At 36.9% G+C, this 26,739-nt stretch overlaps 1 protein-coding gene and 1 long non-coding RNA gene across 8 annotated transcripts in view; one reads left to right on the plus strand and one right to left on the minus strand.

Moving 5' to 3' along the window:
* The window catches only part of CFAP47 (cilia and flagella associated protein 47), a 262,430-nt gene extending 244,882 nt beyond the window's left edge, over nucleotides 1-17,548 (plus strand). For all 7 annotated transcript variants that reach the window (XM_086879766.1, XM_086879767.1, XM_086879768.1 and 4 more), the window contains 2 exons: nucleotides 7,773-7,941; nucleotides 17,275-17,548. In XM_086879766.1, coding sequence (XP_086735892.1) covers nucleotides 7,773-7,941; nucleotides 17,275-17,496 — 391 coding nt within the window. In that variant the 3' untranslated portion in view covers nucleotides 17,497-17,548. The remainder of the gene's footprint in view (nucleotides 1-7,772; nucleotides 7,942-17,274) is intronic.
* LOC111926918 (uncharacterized) lies at nucleotides 14,958-26,441 on the minus strand. The gene is made up of 3 exons (XR_015284090.1): nucleotides 26,226-26,441; nucleotides 19,870-19,924; nucleotides 14,958-17,469 (listed from the first exon to the last, which is right to left on the minus strand). It is a non-coding gene; the product is annotated as an uncharacterized LOC111926918 (long non-coding RNA).
* Between the last annotated feature and the right edge of the window lie 298 nt (nucleotides 26,442-26,739).

Genomic DNA, 26,739 nt, shown 5'->3' on the forward strand with positions numbered 1-26,739 from the left:
GAGAAGAGAGGGCTGAGAGGGGCCCTCATGCCTGTGTGTCAGTGTCTGCAGGGAGGGGACAGGGGATGGAGCAGGCTCTGCTCCCTGCTCCCAGCAATGGACAGGAGGAATGGGCAGGAACTGATGGCCAGGAACTTCCACCTGAACATGAGGAAGAATTTCTTTCCTGTTTAATGACAAAACACTGGAACTGATTGCCCAGAGAGGCTGTGGAGTCTCCCTTGCTGGAAATAATCCAAGAACTGTCTGGACACAATCCTGTGCCATGTGTGCTCTGGGGTGATCCCACTTGAGCAGGGAAGCTGGATCTGGTGGCCCACTGTGGTCCCTTCCAACCTGACCCATTCTGTGATTATGTGAACTGCCCCATAAGTTATGCATTACTTTATTTTACCTGGGATTTGCTTGGGAGATTTTGGTGGTAGAGGTTTTGTATAGAAATAGAATACTCAGCCAAGCAACACATAGTATAATGTACCTGCAGATTAAAAGCAATTACATAAGAAAAAACACATATTACAGGGTAATTTAATGCTTGAACAACTCAAATTATTTAAATTAAAAATAAGACAATGAAATATTAAAACATGCTTTAAAATTTTTGAATAGGATACAAAGTGTCATCCTATAGATCTTCCCTGAAAAAAAATGATCTGCCCTTTGGAATTTCCTTAGTAATCAATTAGCAGCACAATCTGTAGGGAATAAGTTCTGCTACTTTAAGAAAGATGTTTTTTTTTTCTCCTTGCATATATAGATACTTGGTATCTTCTTTTCTTATGCTGGACAGTGCATGGCACTGCTGCCTTGGGAGTAACTGTGGGGAAAACAAGTGTATTTCTGAGTAACCTGCTAGGGGGATCTCTGCAGATGTGTCTTTTTCTCCTGCTACTGCCAGGAGAGAGAGGTTGCACAGCATCACTGAGAACACCTCTGCATCTTTTTGAGCTAGCAGGGTGCATAGTGATGCAACAAATAGTATTTGACAACCACAGGCCCTAAAAAAAGCTCAGGATCTTATTAAGAACAATTTAGGATTCTTGTATGTATATTAAATATATATATACACACCACATTGAATGAGGATCTTCAGTGCTCCACAATAAACCTATGAGATCATTGGGTTTAGCTTTCCTTTACTTTACAGCTAATGCAAATGTGGCCTTCCTTAAATTCCACATTCCTCCATTCCCTCCCCCCAAATCCTGTGTGTACAGGATATTTCAGAATGAATTAGTGATTTTGGTGTAGTTTCTTCAGGAAAGATGATCAGTTACTGCACTCTTCACAATGATCTGCAATAATGAAAGCTCCAGAAGTTCATGAAAATATATAATGCACCCTTTCAATATATTTAAATTTCACACAGTTAGAAACAGCCCAATATCTGCTCCAGAAAATAATTAAAGATATTGTGAATGCAGATAAACAGTTTTATTGCATGAAGAAAACAAATGTGTTTTTTAAAACTGTATGCACCTATGTCAGTTGAGATAAACTGATATTTTACTTTCAGCCTTAAAAATTCCAAAGGGACATGTAGTTGAAGGGTTTCCTGCATTGGTATTAAACTTGAGTGGAGTCAAATCAGCAGATTTCACTTCCTAAATAAGAAAAAATCCACCACTTCTCAACATTCATGGATGACCTTTTTTGGGTTTTATCATAAATGTGGGTTTAATTCAATAACAGCTGAAATCATTGGCAAAATTTCCACTGGAGTAATTTGTTTTAGTACAGACCACTAATGTTTGAGATAATATTAGTGCTTGTTTTAATACTAAATGCATTATTGAATGCCAATGTTTAACAGAATGACAGCAGTGTTAACAAAAAAGGATATGATATTATCCTTGGAAATAAAACTTATAGAAATTTTTTTGATATCTATCTTAAATTATTGGTCTATTATTTTATGTTGAAATCTGTAATTGAAACGTAAAAACTCTCAAAGTGATACTTTGCTTAAGAAAACCAGCCATTTCTATATTTGGCATACTGAAAATAACTTAATGTATTTTTAATCAATTCAGTTTGGGATCAGGACATTTGTATTAACACAGAAGTGGGTTTTGGAGCTTATTTACTGCTCTGTCTTCCTGCATCCAACTTTGATGATTGGATTTATTTCTTCCCATTAAAATACCGATGCCCAGCTACAGCAGACTGCTACATTTTGTTTTCCAGGGCACTATATTCACTTGGAAATATTTAGTTTAGTGAATTCTCTCCTGTTTGTTCTTTCTGCTTCTTCCTCATACACAGAGATTCCTTTCACCAATTTATTTGTCTTTCCATGTACCTTTTAGTGATTGTTACAATCATCCATGGCTTCCCATATACAGAAGAACTTTTTCCATCTTTCCACCCTTCCCTGTCACTCCAATTCTGTGTTTATTACAAGCAGGATATTTGTTACATTAAGGAAACTTCTTGGATAAACTGAAGCTGTACCTCTGAAAAATGTAGCACCTGTTGTCACAAAAGCAAGCAGCCTCATGCTGATATGATCTCCACAGAGGGACATCTGCAAAATCCAAGGCTCCAGCTGATTATGGAAACAGAGCTAGAATAAAGAGGAAAAAATCCCCAAACTGGTGGGCTGGGGAGATGAGAATAAAGATGAAATTAGGCTTTAAAATGACTGCATGTGCAGATTTAGTTTTCTTAACCTACTTTTCATTGGAAATTTTCCTTATTTCTTCTATGCACATTTCCTAGTGCATAGAGTAAATGTTCAATTAAAAACATTCCTCAGTTGCACAAAATTAATTTTAATTCTGAGGAATTAGTGGGCAACACATTTTGTTTCTGTACCCTCCCTTAATTTGAAGGGAAAACAAAACACAAGTTTACAGTTCCAGTTTGAAGAGCCATTTCTATTTTACTCTAATTACTGCTGTATTTCATTAGAACTACCACGATCCAGGATTAAGTATGCTACAAGAAAATGCATTTGGTAAATCCTCAGTTCATGCATCCTCTCCTTGACTCTTTCACACATTGCTGTGTCTATTACAGACCTGGATTCCTCTGCCAATTTCTTTGTTAGCAGTTCTGCAAAATTCTACCACTAATCTAAAGATGTAATTAAAATACTTCATCTTAGCACTTCCCACACTGTGGCAGCTGCAAAACACAAATGTTGACTGGGCTGCATTTTTTGGAGCCTGAATGGAGACTAATGGAAAATATTGATAATGTAAACATTCAGCAGACCTTTCAAAAAGTTATGATCATCCTTCCTAACAATACAATACTTGGCATGTCACACGTTTAGTCAGGACCTGTATCCAGTCATCAGTCAGTCTGTAAATACAGCACCCCTGGGTAGAGCAGGGATGAGACAGAAATCATCTTGTGAAGATAAAACCTCTAACTCCTGCTTTGGTTTTACAACCAGAGCACAACAAAAACTCATCTTAGAGTTGGTAAAGCATTCCCTGACAGGCATTTGTCATGCAGTGTTTGCTCATGGTTTTTGAAAGTCCTTTAATTCTAAAGCAGCTTTCCCAAAGCCACAGAAGTGATAGCCGGAGTTCTAAAACTTTTCTGATGTCTGAGTTCAGGATTTAGAGTGGTCAATTAAACCAGAGTTTGGGTATGAAACATAACCAACTTTTATAAGTAATAATGAGTTACTAATTTATTTTTCCATCGTAATTTTTTATGTTGATAAGAAATTATCTAAATCATACCAAGTATCACTATTAATTCTGTAGAATTTGAAAAATACATACATTTTTAAGGACTTAATTGTGCAGTAACTAAAATTTCTTGTGTTATCTAACAGATGTAATTTTGACTAAAAATTACAAGAAACACAAATAGTTACAATTAACCATTGCTTGAACCACTTGACCTAAAATTGTAAACATTTTCATATCCCTTTTTTCTTGAAGCAGTTATGTACTTTACAGATTAAGACATTTTGTTACTCTTATTAACAAAAAATACCCAAGCATTTGATCAAAAGGACTATGTGCTGGTATTTTTATGCATGGGTTTTCAAAATGCTGAGTTTTGTGAAGGAATACATTTCTCCAGGAATGATCTACTGCTTCAGTAGTTCTGGGAAGAGAAACATTAAACCTATTTTGAGCCTTAATTTAATAACATATAATAAATATTTTCAGTTTTGATGAGTATTTTGTTAAGATTTGGAGTGTGATCTCAACAGGAATATAAATTTTAAGTTTTTTAGTTGAAGATGTAAGCTGCTATTATTTTTTAGTTAATAATTTGAAAATTGTGTAGCATGAGAACACTGATAAGCATAGACTTCTATTTAAGGACAAGATTAAAGAAGTAATTATAAAAATGTCCACTAAAGACCAGCTCAGTTTCCTGTTTTCCAGGTTGCCATGCTTTGATTGTCCAATTATTATTTAAATTCAGATTAGTGTTTACTCTTGTTCATTATTTGAGTAAAGGACAGAGTTCATGTTTTCTGATGGCAGTATCAAATTAGGAGAGGAGTTAAGGAAAGACGGATGGGAAAACACATTTACTTTCTTTGGTTTGCAAGGCCCTTGCCCTTACATTTTCTAATTCATTTGTGCTTGGTTCATATGTGTTTCCAAAACTCTACACATCTACACAAAATTAAGCTTTATAAGGTTTGTTAATATCTGCCACCCTTCTTGAAAAAGTGCAGACTGCCTCACAACCGACCTTCCTGGCTGAGAATTGACAAGCCAAACATTGACTGCAGGGCTGTTTCACCTGAAGGAGGAATCAAAAAGGAGGAATTAAATTTTAATAATTTTAAAAAAACCTCATAATTATTAATTTTTAATTATACACTAAATATACAGACATGGAAAATGATAATGTCTGAAGTTCAGGAGCTGTTCTGGGAATTTCATCTCCATATTTCTCTTTATTATAAAAGATGAGAAAGCAATTTACTTATGCTTGTGAGGTACCCAGCATGCCAGTTCATCTCCCTAATGTGAACAGCAGTGAAAGAGCTGCTTGTTTTGTCTCAGGGGCCATCTTTAGCTTTATTTTTAAAACAAAGCAAGATTTATTAGTGAAAGGTTTCTGCTCCTGATTATGTTTAATTTTTTTATTGCTGTTTTTTGTACCATCTTCATCAGAATCCCTGCTGGCCTATCATATTATGTCTATACATTTAATTTGTCAGGATTTCTGTTTTCCTTACTTGGACATATTTTCTACTCTGAGAAACATTTTGCATCCAGTAGACATCCTGACTCTTTTGTTAAAACTGACAGGCTTTAGGAAGAGGGAGGTTTTAGCTGTGATTAGATGTGTTCATGCAAGATTTTATGCATTTATGTTCTTTACTTAACATGAAAAAAGTTATAACTGCCTCTGGTACCTTGTGATAATGCTGTCAAGAAGCATGTAGATTTTATTTAAAGCTTTTTTATTATTTTTTTCTTTCCATTTTTCTCTATGAAAATTAAAATCTGACAAGGGTGATGTAATAACATTATTTTTCTCTGACTTGGTAAATATCTTGTGAGTAATATAGATGAGTTTTTTGACATATTTCACTTTAAACTGTCTGGTCCCCTTGTCTGGACAAAATCTGCAGCTTTTTCTCCTCTGTGTTTTCTGTCTGTTTTGATGTCTCTGAAAAACTCCAAAACAAGCTACTGTTGCATAACTCCCTGCTAAGAGGCAATTTCTGCAGGAATGAAATTTGTGTTTTCCTGTGTCTGCTGTGTAAGCAGCCTGTCCCCTGCCTCATCTCCCCTGGCATTTCATCATCACATCTGCACTCCAAGTCATGTTCTTGGGTGTCTTACAGAGACCAAGCACTTACCAGGAGCTGTCATCTCTAACTATTCACTGGAAAACAGACCAAGCATGGGAAATACAGAAAGGGCTGCCCTAAAATGTTTCTGAATCTACTCAACAGAGCAGTGATTCTGGAAATGAAGATCTGTGTCCAGGCTGTTTTCAGAATGAGGGTTTGAATATTTATCTCAGTCATTTTTTGATGAGTGCTTTACTCGGCTGCTCAGTCTAGATCCGTCACTCCTTTGTGATCCCATGTCTGCTGTCTGTGCGTAGTTGGTGTGCTCCAGGCGTTCACAGCTGAGCACTCCTTGTGGGAAACAAAGATGTGGAAATTCAAGGTTTATCTGGCACATGGATGGGAGCTCAGGCCTAGCAGGATTAGTGCTGATGGCCCAGGGCTATAAACTCAGCAGCCAGCTTTAGGCACCACAAAAAGAGGTTTTTAGCATAAGCTCGATGTCAAGACTGGGAGACTGGAAATGTAGTTTCAGACATTCAGTATTTTTGCCCGCCTTGCTGTTACCTAAAGGAAAAGCTGGGCTCAATCTGCTGATGCACCCAATTCTACCTGCACTGCTAAATATCAGTTAGTTTTTTTGGGAGGCAAGTGTAGCTTTTTGGTTTCTGTTTTCTGCACTCTCACTGTTTGTTTCTATAAACTGGTGGCGTGACCTTTTTTCACGAGAGCATTTTGAATATAGTTCAACCTTTCATGAGAACATTTTGCAAAAGAAGGCTATTTTTATACAAAATGACATTGGCCCGGTGTGCCACCCACAGGATAGCGCTTGCCCAGGAAATGCGGAACATTTCCGCAGAGATATGACTTGCCATAAAATATTAAATTTCTTTGTGGGTATTTTCTTTGAAAAGTGTTATTTCTGGTGTGACAGTCCATGAATAAACAGATTTCAACAGCTTTTCTTTGTGATGCTGTTAGCTTTTCATTCTTCAGGTTTTATCAACAGAAAATGTGTTCCCTCTAAGCATGTACGAGACTTGCCCTGCTGTACGGTGTCAAGGTGCTGTGGATTAATTTTTGACTGTCCCATAGTATTTCTACTTTCAATTTCCTGTGTTCTCCTTCTGTCCAGAGAGTGATAGAATTGTACTCAGCAACACAAATAAAGACTAAAAGGAGAATGCCTCACCAGAAAATACAAAAATGTACCTTCTTTTCATGCTGAGAATGTTTATGGCAAGGAATCCCTGAAGAATTGTGATGGAGAAGCTTTAGTTTGGGACTGGCCTAAGATTGTTTTATAGTGCTCAGCCACTGTCTTTACCAGGACTGGGGATTTTCTTTGGGTCCTACAGCACTCCTGTGAACCAAAGCATTAGATAAGATCTGCAGTGCCTGTGACAGAAACTGAGATAAGAGATACACAGTATTTTCAGTAGAGGAACTTAATTATGTTACTGCAAAATCTTAAAATGTTCAGTTTATGGGATATGAAAAATGTGAAAACAGTGATAAAAATTATTATTTTTCATATTTTCATTTCAAGGCTTTTAGAACTCCTTCCTAGTCTTGTAACACTCTGCTAGAATGCAAATTCAGTTCTAGTCATAAACCTTAATAAAATGGGTAGCTTGTCAGTTTTATTTGATTAGAGATTGGAAAAGGGAGTACTTTTAATAGGAAGAATGGATTTTCATTCTGATTTGGAATTTACTTCTATCACTATTACTATATCTCTACAAGTCAAATTATTTATTTTTTTTCTAGTGACAAATGCTATCATTATTCCATGGTTATTATAATATTTATAATAGCATGTAAATGTGTTTGAAATTGAATATCAATATGCAGGTCCCTGTGTATAAATTAAGTATTACTACAGAATAATTGTTCTGTAAGAATGCTGTTAATAATCCATATTCATTCCTAGCCATATTTCCCGAGCCATGCCACATGGTGGCCTAGGCATTAGATGAGAGCTGAATTCTGTTCAGATGCTGTAAAAGACACAAGAGGCTCCTGTGCTTTTCTGCAGGTACCCAGAGCCATTCACCGCACGCTTCCTGGCGGGCAGCGATCCCGATTTCCTTGTGATGCCTCAAGCTGGAGAGCTCCTCCCAGCAGGCACGGTGGGAACCCATATAACAGTGGGATACAAGCCAAGGATGTATGGCAGGAAGCACACAGCGACGCTGGTCATCGAGGTAAGGCAATCCTCACCTTCAGCAGCACCAGCAGGAAGGGAAATCCTGCACCAGAGAGCAGCACTGGAGCACACCCAGTGCGTGTTTTTGCTGCTCCTCACAATGGACAAAACTAAATTTGGAGAATTGACTGATGACAAGCTGGAAAAACATCCTGTCTTTTTACCCTGTATTTTACACTGCATTATAATTTCTACATTATCCTTTTGCCATCAGCACCAGAGGCAGACAGTTAATCTTGATACATTTGCCCCAACTCCGTAGGCAACATGACTTTCACAGAGAATCAAAATAATCCTGTTAAGAACTGGTGGAGAATATAAAAGTAATTGAAGATGTGAAGCCTAGGTTATTGATTTCAATTGTATTATACATTTTATATGATCAAAGGCTCCAAGAAGGCAGGTGCCAAAGTGTGGAAGAGAGAATTTCAGAGCACAAAGCCAGGAATAGCTCTTTTGAAGCAAGATGCAAAACAAACACAAATATTATTTGCAACCAAGTAGCCTGTGTAAGTGTGAAGGTCAGGAAACATTTGAAGACGTGTTCTTTCAGCAGTAAAAATGCTCTCAGAAACCAATTTTCAAGTTATTTTTTGGAAGGAATCTGTTGAAAACACACAGCAGGGACAAACACCCCACATTCTGCATGAATCATGGTTTGTACTTTCAGTCTATTCACTGCACGCTGGTAGTGTTTTCAGGCTACTATATTAGAATTGAAACGGCAATATTGATTTAGGAAATAAGATGGTCAAAATGACATTGATAAAAAGATGCATGGCAAATCACTATAGTGTTTTATCTCTGTCAGTGACAACTTCTGTAACAGTGAATAAGAAATTCAAATCCTGGGAAAAAAAGGGTCCTTCAATCCCTCCTACTTGTTTTCTTTTACTGTATTAGATGTTTGATTAATATAATCTCTTTACATGAACACCAGTGATGCTTATCACTCTTCCATTTGAAAAATAAGCTTACTGAATATATTTTGTGATATTTTGTGTTTACACAGTGCTGCAGCTATAGAGCTCAGAAACTTCCAATGAAGTTTTGGAACTGAACTCCTGTTTTGAGGCATGGCACATACAAATGCACTAGCTATGCTTGTCCTTGGCTTAGCTTTCATCACTAACATGGAGATTCAACCATAAATCTGTCTGAAATGGCACAAACACAATGATCAAAGGTTATTAGCTTTTTAAGAACTCAGGAAGTAATCCAGAATTTCCTTTTAGGAATTTATCAGTATCACTGGCCTGTGTCTAATTGGATTTTTAAGCTGCATGCACTCACACCTCAGTCTCTCTGGTTATGATCTAGGCAGACAGCTTTTTACATCTCCACCTTTGGTACTGTGTGTGGCTGCAGTAAGTCAGTCATCCATATATATTACATATATATAAATCGGATCACATCTTGTTATATCAATTCCTGGACATGAAAAAATACATTAAGGATTCTTGATGCTCATAAGCACAATATAAGTCCATCACAATCAGTTAGAGGTGTTTCTAACATTCTTACTCAAATTGCAGAATTAAGTGGTTTCAGTAATGTTTTGATGAGGCTTATGTTCTCTTTGCTCTTTTTGGAAGCCCTTTTTTGTACTCCAGCCTTCCCCCTTCCTGCTCCACACAAGCTTTAATTCCTGCAGTTCTGATGGAAGGCAGAGCATCTGTGGCTGTGTGTGATTCAACTGCTGCTCTCTCTGCACTGACCCAAAATAAGGTTTGATGACATGTTGAGAATACCTGATACTCATTTCTGCCTTTTGTGTTTGTTGAAATCATTTTCATTAGTGACCTGAGGGAGACAGACTTAGTTAGATATATTAAATAAAAGCAGTATTAAATCATTCTTATTTGGGGAATAACAATGGAGGTGGTGAAATGTAATTAGTGTTTGACCTAACACTGAAGAATCTTTCTTGCATGTATCCTCTCTAGCCAATATATTGGCTGAGGCTTTGGGCTATTTTTAGAAATGTTGAAGAAGCTTTTCTTTTGCAGTGCCTCTCTTCTGCTGCTTCTGCTGTAATAAAGGATTACACTGCTCTTGCTTTAAAATGCCTTTTGCATTTCCAAGGGTAAAGTTATAGTCCTAACACTAACATATTTCTATTATTAAATTCTTTGAACAGTGAGTAGCAGATTTGTAATTTTTGTGTATTTCAATGAACAGTGACAATTAAGCTGTAAAGTAGCAGAGATAGCAGTGTAAGTTCTCGTGTTTATTTTCATTATAAAAACTGTGTTGTAAAGGAAAATGGGAGGTTAGGATTATGGAGAAAGATCCTATGGTCATCTTTTTCTCATTTGTTTTAAACATTAAACACAAATATTGTATGTAATTCTTTTTTTGTTTTATTACCCTGCTGAGAACCCAGTGCTGTAAATCTAATTAGCATTAACATATATGTAACATTCTGTGTCTACCAGAACTTAGCATCTACATTTTGTTAAATGAATATATATATATATTCATTTAACATATATATATGTAATTGAAATCATGTTGACTAGGTTATATTTCTGCACACAAATCAGGTACTTTGTGGGATATGGTATGGATTCTTTGAGACTTAATATTCATGAATACTTAAAGTAGATTTTATTAATGACAAAAAACCTTAATTAGTTTGCTGAAGCGGTTAAAGTTCTTTAACCATCATTAAAACTTCTGTTCTCAGTCAACTACATATCAAAACAGTTGAAGTTAGATAATCATTTAAATAGCTGCTAGGAATCTTAATTTTGCAGAAGTGACATAGACAATTACTTTAAAGTTTTGTGTAGATCAAAGAATGAACTATTAAAGACAGTAAGGAAAATAATCATGCTTGTTTCTTTGAAAAAGCTTGTAGCTTTGAATGAGGACATCACAACTTAATTGAAGTACAGGTAAGAAACAGTGAAACGGTGCCTGAACAGCATTTTTAAAGAGGTATTTTTCCATAATCAAAATTCTAAATTTAGAATTGCCTTCATAAACAGTGCCGTTCTGGCTGAAAAAAAAAATAAAAAAATATTCCTAATGCTAAATAAGTGAAGAGAGCACGCTTTTTAGATAAGCTGTAAAGTGCTGTGAGGACAGAAGGGACTTCCTGAGCCACAGTGACATCCCAGAGCTGTGATGTACCAGTCAGGCTGAACAGAAAACCATCAGAGCTGAGGGATGTCAAGGTGCAGCTGGGGCAGGAATCATGGCCAGACACGAGGTGGAGCAGCCAGGACGCTGGGAATCCTTGGCAAGGGGCATATTCCTGTTAATTTCCTTTCACTGTGCTGAATTCAGCTGGAGACCACAGCAATTGCTTTGTAATTCATGTGTGAGACTTCTGAGATATTCTAAAGCAGAAGGCACACACAATAAGTCTTAAATGATAAAATAGGTGTCAGAGTGAAGCAGATTGCAGGTAACATTATCAAGCCCTCCAGAAGTCAGGCTTGTGCACCTTTATTACTGAATAATCACTAACTTAGCCTATGGAAGATAGCATATCAAAACCATTTGTCATGCTGTTCTGCAAATAAATGATGCAGTGTGCCAGCCACTGTACCCAGGTGTGGCTTCTCTAAACTTATCTATGCAAACTTGCATATCTTAACAGCAAACAGTACTGTTACATATTCAGCAGCTTGCTGAAACTGCCTTATTCCTGGTGGATTTCTTAATTACCATAGTTTAATGCTATTTTAAATTGTATCTCTTGAAAAGAATGAGCAAGGAAAAAATGTAACTAACTTACTAGAATAATTGAAATGGTTTCCCATTAAATAAGATGGTGTTGGCTTGAGTTCATGGTTAGAAGCAGAGTGCAGAATCAGTACTCAACATTTTTGATTCACAGGCATGGGGAAAGGTTGCTTTGCTTATTGAGACTCATAGTTCTGTTAATGGCAAAAGGGGACAATAATGTTGGAACCATTGCTGTAAAAGGGTATTCAGAACATTGTCAGTCCTGGAGGATTTTGATTGTATAATGTTTAAGCAATGTTGTGAAACACACAATATTTGAAGTGCAGACATCAATTAAGTTTTAATTATAACTGGAAATGTTCTTCAAGCTAAGAAAAATATTCCTATCCATCTTCTTCATTAGAAATTGGCCAGAGCCTGGATTGGCATTTGTCTGCTAGTGGGAGGTGGTTTTACTTGCTTGGGTTTTTTCCCCTTCTTTCCTTTACTTATTAAACCATCATTGTCTTGATCCATGAGATTTCTTGCCTTTGCTCTTCCCATACACTGTTCATAATGATTTGCTTTAATTTCAGTCTGTATGCACTGATTGTAATTGTAAATTTTTTTGTTTGTATAACAAAACATTGCAGTATAAATTAATGGCCAGGAAGTACTTGATGCAGTGCCTGTAATTTCCGGTGGTTTAACTTTTTAGGAAGTCTTGCAAATTTTATTTTGATTTTTCTGAGTTAACACTATTTGGAAACTAACTGGAATACAATATTCCTTGAAATTCTTTGTTCCCAATCCACTAACACAGACTGCTTTGGCAATTATTTACCATGTACTTCAGTAGCACTTCCAGCCTATAGTGAACACCCATGGATAATCTGTGTTTTGCAAATTAATCCTATGAATCAGGAGGCATCAGTAAAAATGGGCTGAATACCAAGCAAATAGACTTTTATATAAATTATGTGGTGACTGTTACCAGTACAGGCTGAATAGTTTTCTTCATGAGCATTACTCAGTCAGCCATCAAGATGATTGAATGACTTACTTGAATAACTTACTTTATTTAATAAGAAGTGTCAGTGTGTGTCTCATTTTTTAATTATTAAAAACATTTTTCAGAGAGAATTAGCTCAGTAGATGGCCATTAATCCAGTCAGGTGAGCTAAATTATTACTCTCTTCACATTTTGATTCAGGAATATTGAGATTTTGAAAAAAGAAAGTCATTCATTTCAACAAGAAATCCTCCCTCAGATTATCAAGGACTTTCAGGATGTGATCTGGTCTTTCTTCTTAAATTGTGTGTGAAATAAGCCTAGATATGCATCACAGGAACCTGAATTCTTAACTAAGTTTATATCAGATATATCTTCTTAACAGAGATTCTCTTTTGTAGTTCTGTTCTAGTCATAGTACAGATTTGATACCTTCTTCTTTAGACTTTGTTACTACCAGAGCTAGTATTGAAATTATTCCAAATTTGATACAATAAACTGCATTGTCTTAAAAATAGGAAGAAGAGTTGCTCTGATTTGAGAAATTTTGGCCTGCTTTTGAGGCGAGTAAACACTGCTTGTAAATCAAATATTCTATCATAATTCTATAGTCATATGTGGATGACCTTTGGAAGTCTCTCTTCCTCCTCTCCACCATTCCAGAAAAGTCTGAAACTTCAATGATTTGTGTTTTCCTTTGCTGTGACATGTCTGGTCTGGAAACCCAAAGCAGCAGCTTCGAGGCATTTGCATGAATTGTGAAGATGATAGACTTACTCTTTCTGCAGTTTTCATATTGGTTAGAATAATCATTGAAATTAAGCTTTACAGACTTATTAAAAAAAAAATATGTCTTGAGCAACTAATATTGGGCCCTTGGAAATAAAATATTGTAGTAAAAGAGACATTTACTGAAAAATACTTAAATCTAGGTTGCCTTGAAAATTACTGATTTCTGGGTGGTTCTAATGCTAAACAAAGAACCACAAGTTATGTTGACAATTACATTAACTTTTCCATGTGTGTGACAATCGTTTCCCCTTTAGCAGGAAATGCTGAGTTTACATGACATAGTGGCAATTTCTTTAACCAAATGCGTACATAAATGCACAATTTTTTTCTCCATGATTGTTTCCAGTAGTTTTGGATGATGGCACATGATTTACAATAGGTGAACTATTATATCATATATGATATAATAGTTATATATTATAAAATCATAGCTCGAGATGAGATATTAGAGTGGAGTTGCAATGTCTCCTGCTACAGAAGACATTCTGTTGCTGACACATCAACAGAATAAGCAGCTTTTTTCAAGAAGTCAAGCCATAACCCTTTTTTTTCACTGGACACACAATCCAGGATATTTCTGTGGCAAACAGGAAATTAATAAAAGGTTATTACTACCCAGAATTCTGTATCTATTGTTTGATGCTGATAATAAGAGAAGTTGAGAGATGGCATAGCCCACTGTTTTTGTTTAAATCTCACTATTACTAATACTATAGACTGACAAGTCACACTATCCAGTCACACTGCATGGATTTCATGAACAAAAGTTATTTTTTTTTTAGTAACTTGCTACTCAGTTTAAGTCACTGCCTGGAACACCTTTTAGATCTTTTTCTGACCTTGAAATAATCCATGCAACTTGCACACAGTGAATATGACCCTGAGGTTAAATTACCTTTAAACTAAATTTTTCATCTGCTTTATTAAAGAAAAAGAAACTATTTCATTTTGTACTGAAGTTAATAAAATAATGAGCTCACTTTGGAAAGCCACTTACTTCTCTTAAATGACAGCTTTATCTTTGGACATAAGACACTGATGCTGGTTCATGTCACACCTGCTTTTGCTGGCTGTTATCTTTACAGACAGAGTTACTAGTTCATTTCACATTATTAAATAAGGTTGAGAATAAAGATGAGTTAATCTGCCTTTTTTGCACAGAATAAAATTCAATTTAAATTAGATTTTGATTTTAGTAGGGTGGTAATAAAAATTTTGAGATTCTATGCATGCATGTTGAAATATCTACTGAGTTCTCGTTCCCTAATCTTACCAGAATGAGGCGAGTCATTCAGCAGACACCATGTAAAATCAGTAGTGCCAAATTTCAAGTAGAGGTTTCTTTAAAAATACACAGCAAAAACTCCTCATGTATTCTTTCAACATTGGTGCAGAAAAGTATAATTGGGTTGCCAAAATGCTGGTTAAAACTACAATTAGAGATTCATATGATGAATTTAGGAGCTATAAGTGTATGCAGTATATCTGTGAAATAATGTAAATGGTCTGTAAGTGCACAGCAGAGAACAAAGCCTGAGCCAAAGTGTTTATTGTTTAATGTTCTGAAACTTCTTTTTGTTGAATATCTGCATTATAAATTCAAAACTGCTTTCAATGATACTCCTTAAATATAATTTATCACTGAACAGGGTAGCAATTAGAATGGTAGGAAGAAGCATATGAAAGATAACAAAGATAAACATAATGGATTTAAACTTTTTCAGTGGCAAGTATAAAACTGATGTAACAAAACTTAGTAAAGTCAAAAAAATGTTCTATCATGCTGTTTTTCTCCTCTTCTGTATGTTGCTGTAAATATGGGATGACTCCACAAAAAGCTGGAGGTGGAGAAGGTTCACTGCTCATCTCTTTAGTGCTTTGCCTGGACGGTAATTAAATGACAGAATGCAATAAATAACAAGACAAATGTACACACTGCCACAGAGATGGTTGATAGCATTTATGGTGTGCGAAAATCTGCCACAATTTGTGTGGGTATTGTAGCACCTCTCTACAGGCAAAATGTGGTTGTGGTACTGACATAGGCAGCAGCAGAGCAGGAGCAGAGAGCTCACACTGGAATGGGCAAATGGGCCACAAATCCAGCTGTGGCAGAAGCTGGGCTGCCAGCTGAGGGAGGGACTCGTGAGCTTTGAGGGTTGACTCAAAGGTTGACTGTAGCACTGTTTTCCAGAGCACTTTGAGAGCATACCAGCCTTTCTGACCTTGTGTTTCCTCAGATGAAGAGTGACACTGGTGTTAGGTGGAATGTTTCTATCTAAAATTGATTGTTCTAAGGATTAAGATAGTTTTAAATGGGAGATGAATTCCATGAAGTACAGCTCCTGCTGTAATGATAAAACTGAGACTGGAAGCAGCAGAGAAAGGTGACCCTAGGATCTGTGTCCCTGCAGTTCAACAAAGCAGGAGAGCACCAAAAACCTGCTCTGGAGCCACAGCCAGCACTGCTGTGTGAATGCTCTGTGGAAGGGCAGACCCTGGGAATTTGGAAATCCCACTCATTTCATGTGGCTCCCCTGCTATGAGACTGCAAACTCAGAGAGTCTGTTATGTGCTGTGTATAATGTTCATGCTCTGTGTTCTGTATAAAAGTCAAATTTCACTTGTATGAATATATTTTTAATAGACTTATACATGCCATATTTTCATATTCATATTTTCACACTTCATTTTTCAGTCTTCCTCTATTAGTTTTATCTCAGAAGGAGAAAAAAAGATCCAAACATAAAACCTGGGATTTTCAGTCACTAAGTGTGAGGGAATTGATGACAGTCTGCCTAAAGTGGGCATGCAATGCTTTGTCCTTTTGTACAGTACAAAGTGGGACATAATGACACATCATTTGAGATTTTGTAATGTCTTAGGGGTTTGTAATATTTCTGTTGTTAGTTTGTAGTTTTGGGGTTTTTTTAAAGAAAAGAGGAGAAAACTAAAACCCAGGAATATACCCTTTCCTAGATGTAATAACAGGAAAGTGCTAGAGACTTGGAATAAAGACCTGCTTTCAAAAATTAAAGTGATACATTATGAAAGAAAAATGATTGTAAGAGCTGCAAAAATTACACTTGAGTTTTTAACAGCCAAAATTCTGTTTCAGGACACAAACAAAGCATGGGAGGTAGACAGCAGTATACCCTAATATTCATAGAAATAAAAGTCCTGAAGCAAGGGTAGATGGGATGTGTAGAAAGAATAAGGACCATGTACTCAGGAAGAATCAAGCATTCAAGCATTACAAGACATGACATGGAAACATATGTTCCATTCCTAGAGACCAGTTATAAACAGAGAACAAATGAAGAGTGTCATTTTCAATCCACATAAATATGCCTCAAACTAGAGATTCCAACATGAAGTTTCAATTCTCTTGTGCATACTCTAAATCCCTTTCTCTTAGTTTTGTTCATTGTTTTAATGTGAAATTCCCACCATTTTTGATAATATCATTGTTACAGATAGAGCTGCAAAGTGAATCCTGTGCAATAAACTTGAGGCAGTTATGTTGTAGTATGGAATAGTCACCTTTGAAATACATATTGAGCTCTTTGGAAAACATACAGATCTCTGAATTTTTAAATAAAGAAGGAATTTTAGACCAGCCAGGGAAGGTAAATTTCTCATGTTTGTTATGCCTGGTCCTGAATAAAGCTGAATGTGATTTCAGTTCTCTGTTCCAGGAGTGCAATTCTCATTCTGTGTTATTCCAGTGCATTACATGGAAAAGGACAAATATCTTTTGAAATGAATGCTGCATCTTAAATCACTGACAAGTTTTCAAGGTATTTGATCATTAATTTTTTTTTTGCTTTCTCTGTTCCTTATTTTCAGACACAATCAATGCAGTGGACATATGTAATCAATGGACTTCCTCCACAGACTGTACCACCTACAATGGCAGCAAAAGTAGTTTGCACCAGCAGCTACATGGGATCATCCACAGTCCGACAGCGCAATTTTATACGTGAAAATTTGAAACTTATAACCACTGGGGCGTCCTCACCAATCAAAGGAGCACCTTTGGTCCTTAGGAATAAACAGAGAATGTTATAACCTGTTAGTTTTTTGGTGAGAGAACAAATAAATTGTGCAGATAAAAAGAAAATATGGTTTGTTAAAGTTTTTTAAGCAGATGTGGTATGCATGGATTGCATTTCTATATGGAAGATTCAGAGCACCTGAGCTCTATTAACACTCATGTTTTTTTATAAGGACTTTGGATGCTTAACTATTTATGTCATACAGATATCAGCAATTTCAGAGAAAAAACTTGGAGTTTAAAAAAAAAAATAGATCTGAATATTGGGTTACTCAAACTAATGCTTTGCTTTCTAAAGGATGTTGGTTTAATAAGGCTGTAATAGGAAGCTTCAGTAAACATTCTATGTGATGTTCATGCAAACCAAGCAAGAAAAAAAACAATCCCTCTTCTCTTCCACAAGAAAATCCTTACCTTTTCTTGCTTTGGCAAATTTCATTAATTAGGACATCTTTGCTATGTATAAAATAACAATCTTGATTTATTCATCCCATAATATTTCAAATCTTTGATAATTACACATAGCCCAGAAGTGAAATAAAATATCCTGCTTCAGTAATTTTATGCCAGGTATATTTTATAGAGTGCTTTAGAATATTAACATATAGAGGGCTATGAGAAGTTCAGTGAGGAATGAAGACAGATTTTTTTTTATGTTTTTTAGAATAAACAAATCAGAGGTGCTAGTGTGTTTTTATTTCCATTCTTTAGATGGGAATTCAGGCTCTGCTCTTGATAAAATGTGAAAAATTAGATCTATGCAAACTTGCTTTGTAAGATCATTGGATGGGTAACTCCTGACTTCTTTCTTCATTGAGATTATTTTTCCTGATTTTACAAACAGAACATAAATTGTATTTATGCCTTTATTTTGATGGCAAAATGTACTTTGACAAAAAGATGGCTTGGCATAGATTAAGTGCCTTCTTGGCTCCAGTACAGAATGAGCATCACTGCTCAGGAATGGGGAGCCTGAGCACAACCTATGTAGGTCAGTGCAAACGAGCACCAATAAAACCCTTTTACTGCAATGTGCTTGAGAATTTTGTTTATGCCACACATTTTTAGAGAAGCTATTACAGAAAACGTTGGGAACACATAAAACAGCAATGGTACTGTTTAATACCTCGTTCTAAATGCAGGGTGTCCCATTTTGGTCAGAAAGCAGGTAATCTGAAGTGAGAATAAAATCAGCTTTATAAATTCAGTGCACAATGCTGGAAAGATGCTGTCTATACTGATATCTCTAGAAGACATTGAGAAAGAAGCTGTTGCAATATTTATCTTAAATGCTACTTAGACCACAAATGGAGCTGGATTTCATAGGAAGGCTCTATCTGCATATATAAATGAAAAAGTGTTTCTCTGCCCATAAGAAATCAGAATTTATGGATCAGCAATGGTTTCACAACTAATGATCAGTGTACAGGAAATATTCCTGTCAATACAGGAATATTCATTGACAACATCTTTTTGTAAAAGCTTTTTTATCCTTGTTTCACTCCTTTAAAGTTATGCTTTCCTATTTAAAATTGCACTTTTTTTGCAAGATGCACAAAATTTTGTAATTCTCCCAGATATGGATTAGCAGGTGGCATAGAGGTGAATCACTTAAAAATTACATGGTGCTCACTCCAGAAATTTTATGCCAAATTTGCTTGCCTGCACTTGCTGCTATATGTACTAGATTTCAAATTCTGTCATACATCTAAACATCCATGGGAAAATGTACAATAAAATACTACCAGAGGGGTGTTTTCAAAGGAACCATTTCTATTATCTATTTTAAAAGGGACGAATGCATAATCTGTGCTTACAGGACAAAATTATGTGGGTTTTTTCAATGTGTACAAGGTCATTCTGAGCTATGCAATATATGCCATTGTCAGCTAAATTTGGACAATATAAAAATGTATTTTTCTAATTTCTTATAGTTTAAACAGAACTAAACATATTTCTTCTGATATTGAGAATACAGATGCAAAGATGATTTAAAGAAAGAACATTTTAGCTGTGTGGTTGTAACATACAACAGTGTTTTACAGAATATCTGCATGCATTTATGGATTACAGTGACTATATAAACTGTTAAAAATATATTCATTTTTGCTTCTTAGTTTGATAATTTGCACTTCCATCACTGAGGTGACTGTATTACTTGTAATGCAAGGACTAATTCCAAGTATATCTCTTAAAAAACAGTTTCTAAGCAGCAGCATTGGAAAGTTTCCAGAATAATAACTTGTAGTCATTACTTGCTTCCTCCTTTTTACTAGAATTACTGAGCCATTTTGAAAATAGTAGTGTTTCAACTCTGACATGGGAAAAGATTTCAAAATGCTGGGGGTTTTTAGTTAAAGATTTCACTTCAAAGTTTTTGTACCCACCATTAAATGTGAGCTTCAGAAGAGCTGGGCAAGTTGCTCACCATCACACTGCACCCTAAAAATGTAAAACGCAGAGGAATTCAGCTGTTGGAGACAGAGCTAAACACAATTGTTGCAGTCAGGGATCAGGTCTGGAGAAAAGCAACCCAAATCACTTAGCTTTGAATTAATTCTAAATTACTATTCTTTATCACAATCTTGAAAGGCAATGGGAGAGAATGAACACAGACTCGAGTTACGGCTTTTGAAGAAGCTCTCACAATGATTTCTGTGCCCTCATGCCACTATCAGAACAGCCACTATCAGAATGTGGTAGGAAAAAACCCCAAAACTTTGTCTTTCCACATTAGAATACCCATCAGGATCCCTTTCTTCTGGAAAGGATGAAAAAATGAGTTTTTCCCTTCACATTAATTTGCGTAGGCATAGCAGAATCTCAGGGAAATGAGGAGGTACTGGTTATTACTGTAAGTAATAGCTCCTAATTTCTCAATGCTGATATCTATTAGTGATCTCAAATTACTTCTACTGACCCCAGTTATATGTTTTGATTTACAGAAATACCTAATTCATAAAACAAGAAGTTTTTCAAAGCCAATATGGCATTTATGGCCAAATGTTTTAATCATAGTGTTACATAGCACAAATGAGTCAGCTGTGCAGTGCTTGTTTAGTGGCTTAGCAGAAATGCTGATTGTCTAAGCAGTGTAACCACCATGTGTTTATTTATATTTCTTCCTCCCTACTCTCTCTATGCTTCACTGTAATGATCCCTCTATCAGAGTAATTAAAACAAGGACTAAAACCTTATGAGGCAACATTATTGTGTAACACAGAACTTGTTACTTTGGGAATGAGGTCTACATTTGAATTTGTTAAAATACAGTGGAGCTTTTGCAGGTGTTGAGCTCCTGGTTTTATGTGACACATCCAGTCGTGGGGACAATCTGCCCTGGGGGGCTGCAGGATTGTACAGTCAGAGCAATGGCTACAAAGCAATCTGATTGTTGGATGTTTGGCTGAGCTTTATTTGGCACAATGCTCTCAGGAGAATGACACAACCTGGAGATGTCATTAGGACGCCTGCCATTAGCAGCTCAGCCTGGAGAGGGTTTTGCACAGATTTCAGTGATGCTTGTCCTGCTCATGTCTGGCTCACCGTGGTATCAATGACACTCGAAGGATGTTTTATACCTGATCTCTCTCACAAGATACAAAAAGGTTTGGAAGTATCAAACCTGCCCATCAAAAATAATAGGAGCCAAACATTAATTCCTGTGCCAGTGCAGGTTTTGTCTGAGTCAGGAGAATGGGGAGATAAAGGCTGCTGTAAGTACAGGAGGTAATCATGATCAGGTAAAGAGCCCACAGGGGCACGGTGCCCTATCCATTCCTGCCCCAAGGAAAGGGATTCTTTCGATGCAGCTCTTTGGGACTGAAGCCAGACTAGCAGAGGACAAAATGCTGAACCAACAATGCTCTTACTTTGGTGAAATACCACAGCAGCAGCCAAATCTGAGCATGCACTTTATTCCTCTTTTATCACTAATCCAAACTACCAGAAGAAATAGAAAGTTCTGACTCACCCTGCACATAGCAAACATTGGGGGAAAAAATGTTTGTATATTAATAGATATTCCTAGGAGGAAGGCTTAATATTTAGGACAAGAGAGAAAAATCCTGGCTTTGCCTTACTATTTATTTGCTTGTGAGGCATTTCATAATTTTATTTCTCCCTGCAGTGACTGCTCATTCTAAAATAAATGACTGAGCAGTGCTTTACTGCTGACACAGATCACACTTTGTTGCTAATGGAATGTTAACTGCTTTTTAAGTAACTCTGAATAAACCTACTGATCCATAGAAGATTCATCTAAAAAGGAATCCAATTCATCTACCAGCTTTTCTGCTTCCAATGTCATCAAACATATTTTTCTGCAGTTTATTGCAGTTATTGTAATATTGGTAGTGTCAGATTTCCTGTAGTAGGATATTTTAGATTTTGAGACCATGACATGATGGAAGTGTGGTGAAATCCTGGCAGGAATTGATGCCAAGGTCACTGCACAGAAATTTGTCTAAAAATCACTGCTTGGTGGCTAGGGAAATAAAGAGGTGGGGCAAGGATAATCTTTGACCTTTTATCTCCCTCATTATTCCATGATTAACATCCTTTCTGCAAAGTACCCATCTTTTCCTGGTAAAAAAATTAAATACAACTGTCAGTGGAAAGCCTGGCAACTCACTGCTCATGCCACCATGGTAGTACACAGCAGGTACCAACAAACCAGTCTGGCACAAGTCTTAAGTGACAAAATCAGAGAAGGCTAAGGCAACAAAGTAAATCCTTCCACTTATTATATGGATGGTGTTGATGTTCATCAGATGAGATCCAATTTACCAATCTGTACAAAAATCAAAGGCCCAGTTTTCCCATTCACTGAAACATATCCAGGGCACCTTTGCTGTAGCCCACAGACCTGATATGTTCAGTCTGGGGTGGGAAGAGTGGTTGTGTCCAGACTCCACATCTCCTTCAGTGCTCACTGTTTTCATACATATATAACACTGAAGTGCAAAATATACATTGTAAATCAATGAAACCTGCAAATGTCATTCAAAAAGAAACCAAACAAAAAACCCAACAACTCAAACAAAACAAAACCCAAACAAAGAAAAGCCCCCCAAAACAAAAAACAAAACAAACCCAAAAGACATAATAAACACTTCCTTCCACTCATACACCCACAAGCTTCTCTAAAAGAAGCACCTCAGAAGACAGGTTTGAATTTTGAAGAAACTAGCCTATTCAAAGAAAGGTCCCTGATGATCAGTTAATAGACAGACTCCGTGGTGAGGTGTGAAACTTCCACATTCTTTGATGAGTGTAGAATGCATTTTTCTAACTTTTAGGTTTAAGTCTCATAGAAAAGTTTGGGTTGGAAGGGTCATTTAAAGATCAAACCCCCTTCGATGAACAGGGACATCTTCAACTAGATCAGTTTGTTCACAGCCCCGTTCAACCTGACCTTGAATGTTTCCAGACACAGTCATCTGCCACCTCTCTGGACAGCCTGTTCTGGTGTTTCACCACCCTCTTTGTAAAAGATTTCTTCCCGTCTAAATTTCTTTTAATTGAAAACCATTGACCTTTGTCTTATTGCAACAGGCCCTAATAAAATGTCTGTCCCTATCTTTGATGTAAGTGCCCTTTAAGTACTGAAAGGCTTCAATAAGGTCTCCCTGGAGCCTTTTCCATGTGGAACAACCCCAGTTCCTCAACCTTTCTCTACCTGAGAAATGTTTCATTCCTCTCACTGTTTTCATGGCCCTCCTCCAAACTCACACCAACAGGTCTGTGTCTCCTGGGAAATCCAGAGTGGGATAATCAACCAATTCCCCCATAAATATCATGGCTGATACCTGGGATAGAGCACTTAGTGTTCTGGGGACTCCTGTCAACAATCTGAAACATTTTTGATTGTTTAATATCAGTGGGGAAAACAAACCCAAAACCACAATGTCAACAAAGGGTACTGCCAGCACCCTAACTCCATCTAGGAACAGCTCTCTGCAGTGTGTGGTATATTACAGAGTTAAAAAATATATTTATAAAGGAAGAATAAAATAGTGGTTGTTCTTATTCCTTGAAATGTAAAATAAATGTGTATTTGCAAAACTCTGCAGCTGGAGAGTCAAGCTGGATGTGCAGGCAGTCAGGTGTGTGCTTCTGAATTCAGAGCATCCATGTGAGTATTGGGTTAAATACGTGGTAAATATGTGAGCAGCACTGACTCAGCAGCCTTGCATTGCTCCTGCAATGAACTGTTACACGCAAATGTAAAACTTTTGGCTTTAAAATGATTTTCTGAGCCACGTGGTTAGCATGAAATAGTACTTCTTTTCCATTTATCACCATCTTATTTCTGTCCTAATATTTGCTATTTAAACAAATAAGTAAACAAACAAAAATAAAAGGGGGAAAAAAAAAAGCCAACACCAAACCAAAAACAAGGCTACCCTGCCTGGGTCTGAGCCTTCCTGTGCTCAGCTACCAGTTATTCATTTTGAAGCAGTTCCTATTGAACCTGAATCTAAATTACACAGAGATAGTGTGAAGGGGAGACAGAGACAAGCAAGCTCACAGCTACAAAATTAAATCCTCATGGTAAATCTTATTATATATATCTTATGTTTAATAGGTGAAATCTTATTATATAGAAATATTTTCTAAGGAAACTTCCTTTCTGTTAGATAACCGTATCTACACACAGTGGCTGTGATCACTGCCCCATGAGGAATTAATTGTTAGATGACATGTTGCTGTACTGAAACACAAATCAGCCGCAGAAACACTGGATTAGCTCATTTAAAAAAATGTCATTAATTAGGGGTTCAACATCTGAAAGGGTTGTTTGGTCATTTTCAGGTCACAGAAGTCAAAGTGTCCACGCTCCATGGTGGGAGGTGGCTGGAATTAGGAGTCCCCATGCTCCTCCCTTGGACCATGAGGACAAAAAGCTGCGCTGAAGCTGCCTGGAGTTCCCTCCCCCTCTCTCCCTTTGTGCTGTGAGGCTTCAGCTGCCAAGATCAGCTGCAGTGCTGAAGCCAGAGCTGTGCTGCTGTAAATAAGAGGGAACAGCTGGGGGATATTGCCACTGGGGGTCCCATGGCTTTAAATATAATCAATTCATGGTCTGATATAATCCTTATCTTAACCTTCAGAGGAGGCTGCAAATTATCTCTGTACCTTTCCCCAGGTTTGTATTAAAAGGAATAAATTACAAAGAGGAGATTTGCATTTAGCTTGCTCATGATAGCTGATATGAATTGTGATGTTGCTCTTGAAAGACTTTTCCCATCATCTAGTGCACTGAGAATGATGGCTGGGTGCAGTTCCTATCACTTTTCAAAATGTAAAAGAAAATAAGTTACCCGGTTATTAACAGAGAGGATCAACAACCAAACCAGATAGGTAAATTACTGATGCCTGAATTAATGAATTAAAAGCATCATGAAGAAGAAAAAAATGAATGAATGTAATGGCCTCACTAGAATAATTTGGGAAGAGAAAGTTTGTAAGTGAGGAATAGTTCCACCTTAAAGAAAGTAGGACAAGTCAGCTGGCACAGAAAACTGACAAGGTTATGGGGGATTATTTAAACTAGAAACAGGAGAAAAAGATTGAGCAGGTGTTGAGGAACACTTGAGCCAGTCACAGACATCTGCCAGGACTGTCAACCCTATGACAGTATCTCTGTCACAATGGAGGAAGTATGAAAAATTATGGTAAAACTAGGGGAAGGAACAGTGTACATCCCAGCAGTCCATCAAGGAAAATCAGCCAAAGAAATTGTCCAACAATAAAAAGATATAAATACCAAACATTTAAAATAGAACTGATAGAAAGAAACAAAATAAAAACTGTATCACCAAGGAGCAGTGCCTTGAGAGGACTTTTGTAATTCTGGCTGTAAAGTAGAGAAGACAGATTATTCCTTAATTGCAGTGCAATGCCATGGCAGTTCCATAAAAATAGATTGAGAGAGTGTTTGGCAGGGAGGAGGCCAGTGAGGAGAGCCAGGAAGGATGAGGGTGCAAGAACCAATGGCTCCCAAAAGGGAAAACACAGTAACAGTGTGACACCAGCAGACACTGGCTCAGAAGAAACCACATTGCATTCACAATATTGAAGAGATGCAATTAAAAGAACAAATGCTCCCCCTTCCCATTAAATCAAACACATCTGTATCTGATGTACTTCTATCAATGTCTCTGATGGGCTCTAGACAATCAGTGCTAAGAAGAAATCAGTAAAAAAACCCAAACAAACAAAAAAAACCAATCCAAACAAAAAAAATTCCACTGGATTTGGTTAATTTGCAGTAAGTATACAACATAATTTAAGCCCATATCAGGATAAATGTAGCAAGGCCATATCTTGCCACACTATATAGCTATGTCTATGAAAAGTAGTTCAAGACCAGTGAAAATATACCTTTTTAATATAATATTAATGCAACATTAAAAAAAAACCAAACCCCTGGTGTTGAACTTGTGAGCAGATAATGATCATCATTTAAATAAGTGAAAAAAGAGAAATCTCTACTCTGCAATACTTGGTAAAACCTGAAGAAGCCACAGAGCTTTCTCCCCAGAAAACCACCACACTACTGCCACAAATACCTCCTTCCATCCCTCACTCTTCTCCCTTATCACACAAATATCACATCTAGACATTAGAATGTAAATACACCAGCTCTGACATTTGGCTTTGCCTCTTCCCAAGGCAGAAGCATCTCTTTGAGGAAGATGCACAGGGAAATACAAAGTTAACCAACAGTTTCCAATCTCACCCAAAGTCACGCCTGTCCCACCAGAAGTGCTGGTGTGGGGTGGTGAGGTCACACAGCCCCAGCTTTGGGCTGGAAGAATACAAGCAGCTGCTGATGAAGGGTTGATGACTGGATGATGAAGAGTTTGACCTTCCCTGGGAAAAACATTCAGGATTATAAATTTGGGAACCCAGTAGCTGTTGCAATCCAAAATGAAAGAACTCCAAAACATCTGGCATTGATTATGTGGCTTCCAGTTAGTTACTCTAGCAACTAATTAATGTGCCTAGTGGAGATGATCATCAGCTGTGGGTGCCAGAGAAGTCAGCATGCCCAGAGTCTTCTTGTAGTAGTTTCTGCTTGAGGGGAGGTGCAGATCACAGTTATGGCTTCACACTAGAGGAAGGGAATGAAACCACCCTGGAGTTTGTCGGAATTCAGCACCCAGGTTTCTGTAGGATTTGATGAGTGATTCACTTTTTCAGTGTCACATAAGAAAAAATAACACCATATCTTCATGTAATTTAATTATTAA

The sequence above is a fragment of the Cyanistes caeruleus genome, chromosome 3, assembly GCF_971803275.1.
Source record: "Cyanistes caeruleus chromosome 3, bCyaCae1.hap1.1, whole genome shotgun sequence".
NCBI lineage: Eukaryota > Metazoa > Chordata > Aves > Passeriformes > Paridae > Cyanistes > Cyanistes caeruleus.